Genomic DNA, 15,451 nt, shown 5'->3' with positions numbered 1-15,451 from the left:
TTGTGCGGTACATTACGAGGGCAAATTTGATACAGTAATTAAAAGTGAATAAGATCGATAGCTCTTTTAAGTCATTAATTAAAAAGAGTTAAATGACTTCGTATTTAAATTCAAAAATTTTAAAAATATATTTCAACTTTCCAATTTATATAAAATCTTCAGCATGCTCGAGAAAATAACCATAGAAGCATTTATTTGATTGTCTTTATTTTAGTATTTTTTAATAAGGTGATTGTTTGGGGATTTATTAGGCGCATCGGCATCTGTGGCCATAGAACGCCATTTTTAAGGTGACTTGCGCGCATTACAAAACCTGGGAGACATCACACAAAAATAAGCCTATTCTTATGTTCTTTGGAACATAATTTGTATGGAGAGGGAATGGATCTCTTCCTCGCTACTGCAATCTGCGAACTCGCATTCAACCAAATAATGTAAATGATTCAGTTTCAATTAATTATATATATATATATATATATATATATATATATATATATATATATATATATATATATATATATATATATGGGTGTGTCAAAAATGAAAGTAAAATAAAAAAAAATAGATGGAGAAGTTATTAATCACAAAATTCCGAGCCTAGTTGAAGAGAAAAAAAGAGAGAAAGAATGTTAAGAACCTATAAAAAAAAAAAAAAAAAAACCATTAAGTAGAATTAAATCTGAATTAATGCCGAATTAACAGGCTAATCATATGTACAAAAGCTGAAAGAAAAAGAGGGGAGGGTAATAGAGATAAAATTCAAAAGTAAAAATTAAAGAATTAAAAATTGATTAAAAATTATAAAATTCAAAAATAAAAATTAAAAGTTATAAAAATTATAAAATTTATAATTTTTATAACTTTTAATTCTTTAATTTTTATTTTTGAATTTTATCTCTATTACCCTCCCCTCTTTTTCTTTCAGCTTTTGTACATATGATTAGCCTGTTAATTCGGCATTAATTTAGATTTAATTCTACTTAATGATTTTTTTTTTTATAGGTTCTTAACATTCTTTCTCTCTTTTTTCTCTTCAACTAGGCTCAGCATTTTGTCATTAATAACTTCTCCATCTATATTTATTTTTATTTTATTTGTGACACTTATTTATTATACATGTATCCTGTTTTGCTGCTTGGCGCATTCAGGTACACGTACTGTTTTTCCTATTTTTTTTTTTTCCCCTTCCACTTCTTCGTTTTCATATATATATATATATATATATATATATTGGAATTATGTCTAATGACCATTAGATTTAAATATTAAAGTTTTTTTTTTAAAGTTATTTTAATGTTATTTGGGCTCACTACAAACCTTAAGTATATATATATATATATATATATATATATAATTAAAACTGAATATAATTGAAATAAAGGTGTTTATTTCAATTATATTCAAAAAATGAGCAAATAGCGAATTCTTTAAGCGATATTTATGTTATCCTTTTATATTTATAAGATACAAAATTTTATTTCATAATTTGAGTTATTTATTTACTCGTCCTAATGCATGGGTTATATGAACAGTGTACTCAAAGTGGCTTATAGCTTAAAAAAAAATTGTTTCACTTCTCACATAGTTACATATTCAGCTGACCTTTGAAATTGTTTAAGCTGTTGGTATGAACTTATGGGGGCCGCTTATTCCAATAATACCAGAAAAGAAATTAAGTTTTTGATTTTTGCCCCTCCAAAATATGGGTTCATTTCATGGATTTTGTGAACTGGATTGGAAGGCAGATATTGCCTAGCACCCACCAATATAACGAGGAATTCAGGTTACACATTGAAAATATTAATGAAATTTTAACAATATTACAGAAAACGGCATAAAAATGTAATCAATCCCCCCCCCCCCGGGTTTTTTTATCTTTTGTAGCCACTCTGATTTGATGTCCAGCAATAGCCTGCCCGCGTACTGGACTTCCATCTTCCTTGATAACATTTCTCCATCGTATCAATATTGTGATGAACACGTTAACTGTGTTTGTCATTAAATCTAAATGGGTATGGAGGAAGTGATTTTTAAAGATATATTGCAACCGAGATTTTGGCAGGCTTGTAATAAATTCTCAATCAAGATTTTGTAGTTGCGTGTTGTTTCCCCATCACTAGCTTTCTTGAAGGAATTCCAAGTTTCCAGTTCAAAAGGATTTAACACTCAAAATGTTCATCTTTCAATAATCCCCTAATCTATGGATCGACGAATACACCTTTGCTTTTGGCATCATTAATACAGGAAACGTTTAGTTTTAAAGTTTTAAATATTTATATATCTTTATTGTAATACTCAACACAACAGTAATGCTAAGGGTTATTATGAAAATGCTATTACTATTGAAAGCCATCTGTGTTCCTTTCTGTAGCTTTTACGAAATTCTTCATTAGACCCAACTTTATGCGAAGCGGTAGTAAAAACATATTGGTTTGATCAACTGGTGACTCTTAGGTGACATTTTTCATTCCCAGTACAAGATTCGTGCAAGGGAATGAAATCATAGTTTTGTCTCGACTGACCCACTCCCACAAAAATAAACGATATAATAAACGATTTTTAGCAAAAACCTGCTGACCGCCATATTTCAAGTAATTTTTTTCATTGTTTTTCCGGGTAATTAACAACTTTCTGATTAAAAGAAAACTCCTGCAATGCAACACAGTTGTTCCTTAAACTGAGTTTGTGGCTTCCTAGTAGTTTTACCATCATTTATAATAGTGAAAAAACACCTTCATTCATTTTACTGTCCCTCTCTCTCTCTCTCTCTCTCTCTCTCTCTCTCTCTCAGATCCCTTCTAAGGTGCCTAGTCACCACATACTGTAACCGATAAATTCGTAGTTTTTCCTCTTGTAGACTCTTTGCCGAACTCAACAGGCGCGTCACCCGTCATTGAACCTTTTCAATGTTTGGTGTCTTTTTTTAATTTTTTTTTTATTCCAAGTGCAGTCTCGCAGATGTCTTACACGGTGAGATTATAATCTCCCTTCTCTACAAGAAAATGTGCAATAAATCATCGACAGGACACAATAGTCCTATTTGCTGCCTGCACGAAGAACTTCACGTATACCTGTTTCGTAATTTCAAAATCCCTTTCTTCCTCTACTGTTTTTAATTGAACCCCACAAAGTGTACAAGTTAATTTTTGGTCTGTTTCCTAAGCGTAAGATACCCTACACTTTTCTGCATTAAAACCTAACTGCCGCTTTTCTGGCCATCCCTGAAGTCTGTTTAGTCGTCCCGAAGAAGCACTGCATGGCACTTTCGTTCTAATCTTCACACCTACAAATTTTGACGTTTCTTTATCTCTTCGTCAGTGTCGTTTAACTTTGACCATCAGAAACAGGAGCGGTCGTAGCACTGATTCCTGATGACCCTTATTTTAAGCAGTAACCATTAATCGCAACCTTCTGCTTCCTACCATTCCCTAATCCAGCTAACGATCTTTGACGTGATCCTAACGTGTTCCAGCTTATAAAGCAGTCTCTTGTGAAGGAATGAGTAATATGCTTCTCTAAATTCAGATGAACGATGTTAAAATTATTTCCTTCATCCAGCTCATGAGTGACACTTGAAATAGCTAAACAAGTCAGTTACACTACTTTGTCCTCTTTATAAAATTTCACTGTGTATCATTGAAAATACTATTTATATTTAGAGCGTCCCTGCATATTTAATTCTTAATTATCACCTCCATGATTTTCCCTGACACTGACGTTAGGCTGACCTGCAGTTGCCACTTTGCTCTTAGAACTACTTTAATGGATTGGCGCCAGGGCCGTGAAATGGGAGGAAGGGGTGCATTGGATGCGGCGCACCAGAGCCCCCGATCTAGAAGGCTCAATCGAGAGAGCCATTAAAGTTTCAACATAAATAAATGAGGTCCCTTAACCCGGTTTGCATCCGGGCTCCCAAGCACGTTTGCACGGCCCTGATTGGCGCTCTTCTAATCTAGTATCATCCCTACGTCCAGTGACGTCCTCATAATCTAAATGTCTTCATGCATAGTCGATATTTTATATTGTGACTCTACAATATTGTTTTGTTGCACTAAAAAATTATCATCTCTTAAAAAAGAGAAGTGTAATATTATTCGTAATTCATACTGTCACCCAGATGGCTGTTTCAAAGATTTTTTCTCTTTTATCAGTAGGCAAAATCTGCTGTCCAGTGATGATTAAATTCGCATATGAGAGATGCCAAAAAAGGATGACGTAGTACTGGGGCAATTTGAGTGATTATCTCGCAGTGAAAATACTGCCAATGAAAATATTGTATTTTCTATTATTAAAATATTATTTGCCCAACATATAAATAAACCTTCAATATCACAAATTTTCGTGCATTAATCGCTTATTGAAATACCAATGCTTCTAAGAACTCTAAAAATTCTAATTACACCTCCGAATAGATAATTTACTCAAAAAAATTAATTAAACTAATAAATTAATTATTTCTTGTAATAGAGGAATCGATAAAATTAAGGTAATTAAAATACCGATCTGCTATTAATGTATCATCGTAAGCACGATTAATTAATTGTGATAATCATATAGTAATAATTGAAAGTAAACACTAACTTAAAGGAATGAAACATAAAAGGTTTATTTTTTCAAGTAATCAAATGAGCTTAAGTTTTTCCGGGTCTTCCAGAAGTCCGCATGTCATTCATTACCTTTTAGTGAGTAAGTTAATGCTGCATTTATCTGTGTAATTAGAGTTATTTATGACCTACGTATCAGTTAAGTAACTTAAGACATTGGCAATATCTTAAACAACTAAAGAAGCGACGACAAACATTCAACTGGCAACATCGTTACGGTTCAGAGGTCTTATCGAAACATAAATAAAAACTTATCATTGGAAGCACCAATTCATCTGCGTCTGATGAGATAGATTGTCTCGTCTAAATAGCACTTGCTTTGGTATCGACGACCTCAATTTTACTTCAGGGATCTAATAGTGACCCCCCCCCCTTCCCGGAAACACAGAAATGTCTGAATTTCGACTGTATACAAACTCGTATACCCTGTGGATAGAGGAAATATTTTCAACTTTTCAACAGCTTATCTTTCCTTGATCGCTTAGTAAAGCATTACGTAATCATTGTTAGACACGACTGGGAATAAGGGTTTTCTTGTTTCAATTTCGATGTGAATCGTTTCTAGATATATAATTAAGTTATCAGTGAAATCATATAAAAGAAAACCAAGTTCGCTGATTGTTATCACAGAATTTTTATTTTGTACTCTTTTGCAATAGAAGACTAGCCTCTGGTCGCCATGACAACTAAACCAGCGCGCTTCAGTTGTCATGGCGTGTCATCTCTCTCCATTTAAAATTTAACTTCGTGACTGGTAAGTATAATACAGTACATGTATAAGCAAATGAAAAGCTCTGATGAATAATGAAAAATTATAAATTAACAACTTTTTTCCGCGAAGGGCATAAACCCTGATAAAACTCAGAAGATAAAATGGTTAATTATGGAGAAATATATTTTTTTAATTTTAATTTTTTCATGACGCACTATAACCTTGCTGTTTTTGCGCCACAAAAAAGTCAAATCAAATCAAAAAGAGAAATATAAAAAGATACCAGTTACGTTCGGCAAATACTCCCACTTTCTCTTCGCTAACCGCTTGAGCAATAATCGTTTTACGCAGTGAACTAAGTTTATTTTAGAATGAAAGTTTTAATTTTTATATTTTTTAACTTTTCTATATTTTTAATATTTAACTAAATAATATTAAAATATAACTAGTAAAATTTCTCATAAAATACAAAAATTTCCTCTTTCCTTTCATTAATAAATTGGAAGGAATCTAAAAATAACTTTAGCTTTTTTACGAACATTATCCATATAAAAAAAAGTGTAAAACATTTTTTTCAACAAAAAAAAAAAACTTAATAAAACTGTTTAATGCGTTATTAACGTAGTTTCCCATTATCTTCGGAACTGCTACTTGAATTAAAACTACTCTTTCCGATCCAACCACAACCCGACTGTAGTCGTAATTACTTGGGAAACGCCATCTTGGAAAGTTAAAAAAAGTGTTTGAATAAACTTTAATTTCATTCATCCGCAATTAATATAAATTTCAAATACTTTGTAAAAGTTATGGCCAAAGCGTCTTATTCAGCAATACTTCTTATTTAAAAGCGAACTTTATTTTTATAAAAAAAAAAAAAAAAAAATGGCTTGAAAGATAGTGGACATGCATGTGATAAGTACAGTGATTTTTCAAAAACAGGGTACACGGAATGAGGACTTTCAGTAGTCTGGCAGAGATAATGAGTGTAAACAATCTCTAGCAACACTTCAAATCCAAATCACAGAACTAAATCTAAGTTAATATTATAAAATGTTCTGTGTCTAATAATCTTGATAATCCCAGGCAAGCGGGTCCAGGGTGAACTCAGATTATATGGAAGGGTAAATTGTATTTTGTGATTTTATTTATATTAAATTACTAAAATCAACCCTTTAAACTTGAAAGAAAAGATAAAGTTATGTAATTAAAACATAACCAAAATAAACACTAAATTTATTCTTTACTCGTACATAGCTGTATAGGAAATTATGCAAATAAAGTGCTTCAAAATCTTTCCAACCAAATGCTTAGGCAGCTTTTAATGAAAAATGGTTCAATTTACGTATTTTATTGTGATACATGTGCGAATCACGTGATGTTATAAATAGGTATAACTTCAAATTTGTGAAAAGTAAGTACACTTTTTCATACTGTTTTGTGTTTATTGTGGCTAGAAAATTTAAAATATCCCCAGTAAATGCAACGGTCTTGATGCCGACAATAGAACGGACTTCCTTTTCTACGAGTTGCCTTTGTATTGCATTAAACATACATAGCCTCTAGAAACCACCTACTTAACATCATCCCAAGCTTTAAAATCTACGAACAGATACAATTCGATTTGACAGAAATTTCATTCTACTGTGGCATATCTTGTTTGAATTGAAAATTTTAGGACATCGAGCTTTGCTGCAGTATAACTGTAATTATCAATCGGGCCCTCACGAGTGGCATAGTGGATATTGATTCCTTCCCACACTGAGTGGAAAATGCCCAATTTCGAATCCCGTTAGTGACGCGGGAAATTTTTGTGGCCTTATTTGTACTTTTTTTAACTATTTTTTTATAATATATCTTCGTAATTTAATGTGTAATCTTATTAACCCTTATATGTGAAGAAAAACTATAAAACATTTGGAATTTTTCCTGTATTGAATGAATAATAAAAAAACTAATAGAATAAATGCGCATTAAATTTGTAGACCTACAAAATAATCACGTTTCTTGATTTGAATAAAAAAAAAAAAAATTGAAATACAGTACATAAGAATTGATCCATGGAGGAGGGGGGACAAGATAATGAAAAAGTATGTACTATTTTCATTTGTAATAATAAAATATTATATTTATGATGAATTAATTGAAATTATTCAGTTAGATTCTAGTTCCGTTCAATGGCCACTGTTGCTATGCTGAATAATGGTTTATTTCGAGGTGACTCAATGATTCCAGTCACTCCGTACCAGCTCCGATTTATTTGGGCGATTCGACCAAGTCAGAATCACTCAAATGACTCTGAGCTGAGTGGAATAAACTGCTGCATCGAATAGGAAACTAATGGCTATAAGTTATTAGTACCGATTCCCTAATTCTAACAGTGGATTGAAAGTTGATTGTCTAAACTTTTACTTTGTTAAGGCAAAAGACTATTGCAAATACTCTTAGAGGTTCTATTAAGAACCATACCAAAGGATAAAGCAGTTGCTGAGAGAAAACAATATCACAGTCAGAAGCCAGTGCTAAAATCCAGGATAAATTCCTCCCTGGGTTATAAAAAACATTCTTTTTCAAAACTTTTAGTAAACCGTTGATCGGAAACTATGATCGTCATTGCCTTCATGTTCGCCTGACCGCTAATTTAACGCCAAATATATTAGCATAGAATAACGGATTGGGGTTGTCTTTTGTAAGATTTAGGAGCATCAGCGATTTAGACCATATTGCACCGTATGTAATATGTCTGTAACTTGTGTGTGTTCTCTGGTCGATTTGTCTGTTTTGCTGGACGATGAACCAGCAAAAGGTTCATCGTTCCGGGAGAAAAAGCCATGCTACCATCGCCTGAGTCTAACTCAACCACGTTGTGAAAAAGGTCCATAAAAATTCCTCACATCATCGACGGGATTTGAACTTAGATCTTTTATGCTCAGTGTTGGGAGGACGGCGATTCTACCAACTATGCTACGCTTGAGAACATGTGTGTGTGTGGGTGGGGGAGGGGGGGTAGTAAATATAGTACACCGGAACCTATTCACAGCAAACTCTACGTGTGGAAAAGGTGCGACTACTTAATTCTGCGAAAACTGGTGAGAATGCTAAGATTATGGTTCATATTTACGAAGGTAAACAAGTTTATCGTACAGCATATCTGTGGACTGGGCAGATGTAGAAATATGGGACGCTAAGCGGATGAACTTTTTGCTAGATGGGGATAATGCGATCGGAAATCGATTTTTCATTTTAATTCAGAACACTTTAAATTGACGCGAACTATATCGCCATAAAAAGTTGCCAACTACTGTTACAAGACTGTCGAACGGATAGACATTGGCTCTAATAACATAGGTCCTAAGGCCCAGATAATTTTTAATTTCAATATTGTGGAATTGTATGTAAAATTTGTAGTACAGTACTAAAAACTATTGTTTTTCAGTAGTTGGTGATTAATTAAAAAAAATAATAATTAAAACTTTTGCAATCAAATATCTAAAACTTTGGATACGGTTCTTTCTCCCTCTCTTAATTTATTTATTTATTATTATTATTATTTTTTTGTATTTCTGGCTTTTTATGGATTAATTTAAATTTCTGTCGCGAATGGAGCAGCGTTGAGGTAACTTGTGATTTCGTTTACGTAAACAATTTGAGTTCGAATATTTTAGATAAATGTATAAATGCGCTGTTAACACGTTGTCCAGATCTTTTAGTTAAATGCAGTCAACTACATTATATAAATAGCATCCTCGGTTTAGTGGCTTCGCCACTTGCTAACAATTTGTAGTAGCCTGTGTTCCAGTCCCACAGTTCTGAAGGAAAAAGCATTCCTCGGCTCAACTATGAGACTCGAATCCAGGCTTCTACAATCTGGTAAAAAGCGGCGAAGCCACTAAACCGAGGATGCTATTTATATAGTAGACTGCATTTAACTAAAAGATCTGGACAACATTTACGTTGATGATTGTCGTACAGAAACCCTAAACTAACTGACTATACAGGGAGTGAACATATGATGCATAAACAAATAGTAGCAGCAAAGGGAAGACTTACCATTGATATACAGTTGTTGAAAATCTTAAAAAGGGTTCTTGAAACCAGGAACCTGAATAAGATATTCTTTTTAATGGGGGGGAGGTATATATATAACTCAGTAGTGTCAGTATAATTTGTGACCCAATGAAATTTTAAACTTAATGATAAAAATGGATTACTGTGTTGCACTTTGTATTTAGAATTTGTGGGTGACTAAGTGTAGAGACTTTCATCACCCATGGACTAATCGCCAAACTGGCTCACCCCTATTCACCACTCTGATAACCATGTTAGGGACGTTGTAGAGGGAGGTAAAGCTCTTTATACTACGCCGCATTCTAAACTTTAAATTGTTAACTGGCTTGAGGTGGTAATTATTTTACCCAAGCTGGCTCCTGAGCGCAGCTGTTCCTAAAATTTCCGTTACAAGCGCAAAATTCGATAACATTATACATATAGTGAAAAGGGATTTTGCGTTTGAGTGTGCCTGTCACCTCTATAGAACTTATATTATTGTCCGAACCTGTACCTTCCTCCGTCAAAAACGTTTGGTATTTTTATCATTTGCCAATTTTAAAATGTATTGAAAAAAAAAGTTCCGGGTATATTTTAGCTGAAACTTAATGACGAAGTATTTCAAGCCGTCGGAACTGCGATTAGTTGATGGCGCCTAAAGAAAATCCATGCTAATTGCCAAGCACAAAAGGATAGATTTTATGAATATGAGATTCATCTGCATTTATGCATTAGATGAAATATTTAAGGAATGTGGTAAATGTTTTCAGATAACTTTGAATATTTTCAGCTAAAATCATTCCATTTGTAATAACTACATTAACTACTTTTATGTAATACCTTGTTCGATCGATTCTTCATAAAAATATTTTATTTCAAGTACTAAAAGTTTAATTGAAACAGCAATAATTATATTTCTCAGAGTAATTTATCCTTTAGATTTTTGCCACGTGACATGCTGCTCAATGCACAAGCACTCTAGTGTACAGCATATTGCGAATGTAGTGTTTATGTATGCACAAATTATAAAATTATTAGGGATTTCTTTGATAAACGCTTCAGTGCGTTACATTTTTCTGTCTTGCTGTCACTATAGGAAGCTATGCGTCCTCCAGTGACAGCAGTGACTTAGTGGATTTAATTCTGACAGTTCAACGCCACTTAATGGCCCTCGTGGGTAGCACAGTTGGTAGAATCGCCTACCTCCCTACACCGGGTGGAAAAGGCCTGGGTTTGAGTCCCGTCGATGACGCGAGGCATATTTATGGGTCCTTTTCACAACGTGACTGAGTTAGTTGGTGTCAGGCGAGGGTAGCATGGTTTTCTCCCGGAAACTTGGATTTTCGTCCAGCAAACAGAAGATCGACCTCCGAATACACGCAATTTTTCAGAGAGTATACACAGAGCAATTATGGCCCTAGTCGCTGATGCTCCTAAAACCAATAACAATAGCTACCTAATGACATTTCAGCTTGACAGTATAAAAATAAATATGAAATGAATTTCTCGCTAGACCAAACCTGTCTTAAATTAATTATAGTTTTAAAGAAATCAATAAATTAATATTCTAAACTTGCTTTGAAATTATTAGTTAAATTTAGTACAGTAATACTGAATGAGTTGAAAAAATATCATTAATTTTTCAATTTAAATTCACAATCTTGATATGTTTGATTAAACTATGATTGCGTGACACGATATATGATTGCGGTTAATTTAACTTCATGAAAGTAGTTTTGCGAGTGATTAAGGGAAAACTTTTAAGGATTTGCCAACGGAATATTAGTCTATCTGCGATCCGTAACATTTTTATTCAGTGGCAAACGCAGCGCGTAAGCTATTTACAGAGAAAAGATGAACTTGGCACAAAATTTGATTTTCACCCTTCATTTTCGCGTGTCTTTATTTACCGAAGCCGGAGGGGAAGGTATCCTTGTATTATTAGTACTTTCATCTACCAAAGGAATTAAAATAGCCTAAGCGAACCTAAGATATTTTAAGAATAAGCCCTTTCGCTTTCTAAATATACCTAAAACCATATAACAGCATTGCAAACTAAACTGCTTGCTGCTAAAGTTATGTGTTTTAATAAATTACTTGTTTCGTATGTGCAATAGTATGTATGAAAACATCTTCACGTCGCTGTGGGTGGAATAAATGCTTGATCTCTCGGCTTACCCTGAAGGGAAGGGGTAGTGATGCAGAGTATTAGTATCTAGTGGAAATGAGACACGTGGGAGAGCTTTCCATCTCAGTTATTCAATAACCACCTCTCCGCTAATGGGGTTTTTAAAAGCGCAAGCGAGCGAGTTCACTGTGAGCAGGAAGCTAAGTTTGTGACAGATGGGCACAGAGAAACTGAGGCTTTAATTTTATCTTACTTGCTTCATCCCCCTTAGCAAGTATAGCATTTTATGTAACTGAAATGGGTGATCAGATGCAGTTACCTTGAACCTAATGTTTAAAAATGTTGTCGCTTGAATATACGTCAAAGTATATTCAAAGTATAATAACGTCAATACAAAAGTATATTATACGTCAAAGTTTAATTACGTCAAAGCAGTTAGATACACCAAAATGATGAATTAACAGATATTGGGGCATGCGTAGTTACTTGTATACGTCTAGAATTCACTCTTGTGGACTTTGAAGAAGGACAAGTTTCCGCCCCAGTCCCCTAATTACTGGTGTCGCTATCACACGCCTCCAGTGTCACAGGGTTAGGTCAAAATGACCCCATCAAGTGCCTCTTCAGTGATTAGCCCAAAGTAAGGGCGAACCTGTGCACACACCCTACAATTTGCGTGTAGGAGTGTGTGCGAGTCTAAATCACTTTGAGGATTTCTGGATGGAAAAGCAAAATAAAAAAAAAAGGAAAAAAAAAAAAAAAAAAAAGAAAATGCAACAGTCACAGACCAACTGTGTTAGTTATGTACTAATGGAGCTATTACACAGTTTCTCTAGGTCGAGACGACTCTAATGATCTCAGTCTTGGCCTTTTTTGTGAAAAATCCATCCCAATTACTGGCCTTTAGGCAAGTGCAATGGGTTGAATCAAGAAAACTAGGTGGTCCCTTCACAATTGGTCATTATCTGGTAGAGACGTGGGGGGGGGAAGAATGTCCGTCTTAATATAGAATGAATATAAAGCTTTAATACTCGCATATTTATACATATCAAACAACTTCGTATGCTTTTCTTTATTTCTAGCGGACATCTGAAGAATTAAGATAAAGTGTCTTGTAAAATTATGTACTGAAATAACCCATCTAAATTACTCTTCAAACATCTAAGACAAATATGGAGGTTTTAATTTTTTTTTCTTATGTAAAGCAATTATTTTTATAAAATTCGCAATGTCCTGCAATTCTTGTGCTTTATATCAGCAGCCTCCAACCTTTTTTAAAAACAAGACCAACTTCACCTATTGACAGAAACCTAAAAAAGGTTTGTGTACCATCCTGTATATATATATATTACACTGTGTACTTTTCGCGAACTACCAGATGGGGACCCCTACTTTCGTAATTTACGCCTGCGTTTATAATCTGGGTCATGGCATAGGTTTGCATCCAATAGTAACTACGTATAACTTTAGAATTCAAATTTTGTTACAACTCAGCTAATCAGAATGGAACAAAATGAAACGGTTTGCGTGGCTTTCGAATACGTATTCTGTTTAAAAGAATCCGAAAGTTAACGCATTCTTTAATTAATCAACATTAATGAAGAAATAAACTTCTGGTTTGAAGGAAATGGTTAGAGAGGCGATCCATCATAAGTTCAAAAAATAATACATTCACTGAAGTGCAGATAATGATAGCATTACATTTTGGATGGAAAATTAATCGTACAACCAATGTGACAGAAATAGCAATAGTTCACCTTCCGCCATTTTATGTATGGTTCTTTGGTTTCTACAGTTCATATTTATATTTGAATAGAAATTAGGGATAAAAATTCCGTAACGTGTCAGATTTAGAAAAAAAAAAAAAAAAAAAAACGCTGTCTGAGATGCATAATTAAGGACACTTGCAGACATCAGAATGAAAGTAACATTGGGTCAATACGGGGATATTAAAACGACCAGTTTTCCGCTTTTTCATACTGTACCCACAGAAACAGCTCGGAGAGTAAGGACCATTGTCAGCGCCTGTATAATTTTTAATCATTCTTCTGAATGATGAACCACGGCGTACACTTAAATATACCCTTGGAAGGAATAAAATAAATACGACTGTAGTAATAATACTCTAGCAGATTACTCCCGAGAATAAAGCGGGGCGAACCTAAATCGATAATCTAGTTGTATGAGGTATAGATCCACTAAAGACCCCCGTCTTCCAGTAGCCAGCAACAAAATTGATGTTGCTAAGAAGAGTGGTGGAAGTATTGATCTTTTCTCCCCAGTTCCCTCGAACAAGAATGGGGTGGAAAAGTTTCTGAACAAGAAGGTAGAAAAGAAAAAAGCTCGATATCTAGTAATACATAACGACACGCATAGTTTCACTGAAGGTAGCATATATATTTTCTTTGGCATTATAGCGAATATTCGGGCAATTCTTATTATGCTAACGCTCGGCATACAGTATTTCAGCTATTAAAATAAATTATGTTTGGATCTGTTTTTCTAGAACAACGTCTAACTGGCTTAGACTTATCCTCTTTACGGTAACAAACAAATACGGGAATACTCGTAAAAAGATCAAACTAGGTGCATTCCCCCGAACTTTGGAAAAAAACATGTTTTATACTTTGTTCATAAAGTGTGTATTCCAGAGGAAATTTTTATGGTTTGATTTCAGGTATTAGCAAGCCGTTATTCCTATAGAATGTTTTCAATAATTGTAAGTTTACTTTCCCCCCCACAAAATGTAGTCACTATCTCCGAATTTAAATATTTCGTAGTGTCACAGAAATTCGATTTCGTACACCACCTCTTACCGCATGAACTGACGTTATGAGCACATTACTAGGGCACCAAAAATCTTCAAACGACACACTCCTCGTCTGAACTGGTTAAATCGATAAGCCTTTGCTATAAGTAAGTAAGCAAGCAAACAAACAAACAAACAAACAAAATAAAATAGCGTATGTTTATTCATTCATACATGCCTAACTGTTATGCAACGTTACCTCAGTTTTGTAATACGATAACCCATTTAATATCCTGCCGATATAGAAGACATAAACAATGAATACGATTATGGAATCTTTTCCAGTCTAAAGAAATACTCACCGAAGAAGTCCTCCCAATTGAGCGAGTCGTCTGAATCCAAATCCTGACCAAGCTGGACATCTTTATGCTGTAAGAAGGAAGGATGGCACATAGCAAAATCGGGGCTTGGGCTTTGCGATACACCGGACATACAGTGCTTGTGGACCATAAGAAGTAACTTAACTTCAATGCTCACCACTGAAGGTACCCAGAGTCAGTTAAGGTGCTGCCCTATGACTAAGACGAAAGTGTTTAAGGAACACCCTACAGCTTTGTGCATGATGTAGCTGAAAAGATGAAAAGCAACTCCGACCGCTGGTCTCACCGAACAAACAACAGAACGGGCGAAATTATGGGCCTAACGTAGTGTCGTCTTCCGTACTTCGGTGACAGGTCCCGCATCCGGAAATAAGAGAGGGACCCTGTCATCCTCCATTGGTTACCGAGGAGATGTTGATTGTAGAAGAAACGAATCTGGCTGGACATGCGCCAATTTGCTTTGATAGCTATCCCGTAGAATGTTTCAGTACTCCGGCGTTCGGGTGTCTAATCTGACATCCACGAGAAGTTTACGAACGCGTGCACGCCTGTCTAGCAGCCAGCAGGCTGCCTTCCTTACACACACACTGTTTCAGGCGGGAGTAGACAAGCCCATTGAACCTGGAGGGGTGAGAGCGTGTGCGGTGCACATTCACCAGTTAACAGAAGTATTTTCACCAAAACACGTTTCCTCTAATAGTAAAAACCAAAGTTGTTTATATGTGCACGTTGTAGATTAAAATCTGATTAATGATGTTCAAAAATTCATTCGTAAACCCGGCAATGTAGACTGCTTTTGGCAATAAACGATGACGCTTGTTACAAAGCCTGTAG

General features: G+C 34.7%; 1 protein-coding gene across 1 annotated transcript in view; it reads right to left on the bottom strand.

The window, feature by feature from the left end:
• Window positions 1–15,152, bottom strand: part of LOC150084840 (uncharacterized) — a 165,780-nt gene extending 150,628 nt beyond the window's left edge. The window contains exon 1 of the mRNA XM_090376367.1: window positions 14,600–15,152. Coding sequence (XP_090232493.1) covers window positions 14,600–14,747 — 148 coding nt within the window. The 5' untranslated portion in view covers window positions 14,748–15,152. The remainder of the gene's footprint in view (window positions 1–14,599) is intronic.
• Window positions 15,153–15,451: the final 299 nt, after the last annotated feature.

Source organism: Mastigoproctus giganteus, chromosome 6 (assembly GCF_048544385.1).
Source record: "Mastigoproctus giganteus isolate SK-2022 chromosome 6, ASM4854438v1, whole genome shotgun sequence".
Classification (NCBI taxonomy): Eukaryota; Metazoa; Arthropoda; class Arachnida; order Uropygi; family Thelyphonidae; genus Mastigoproctus; species Mastigoproctus giganteus.
The sequence above is the reverse complement of the archived record's forward strand: the minus strand, read 5'-3'. Positions and strand labels throughout refer to the sequence as shown.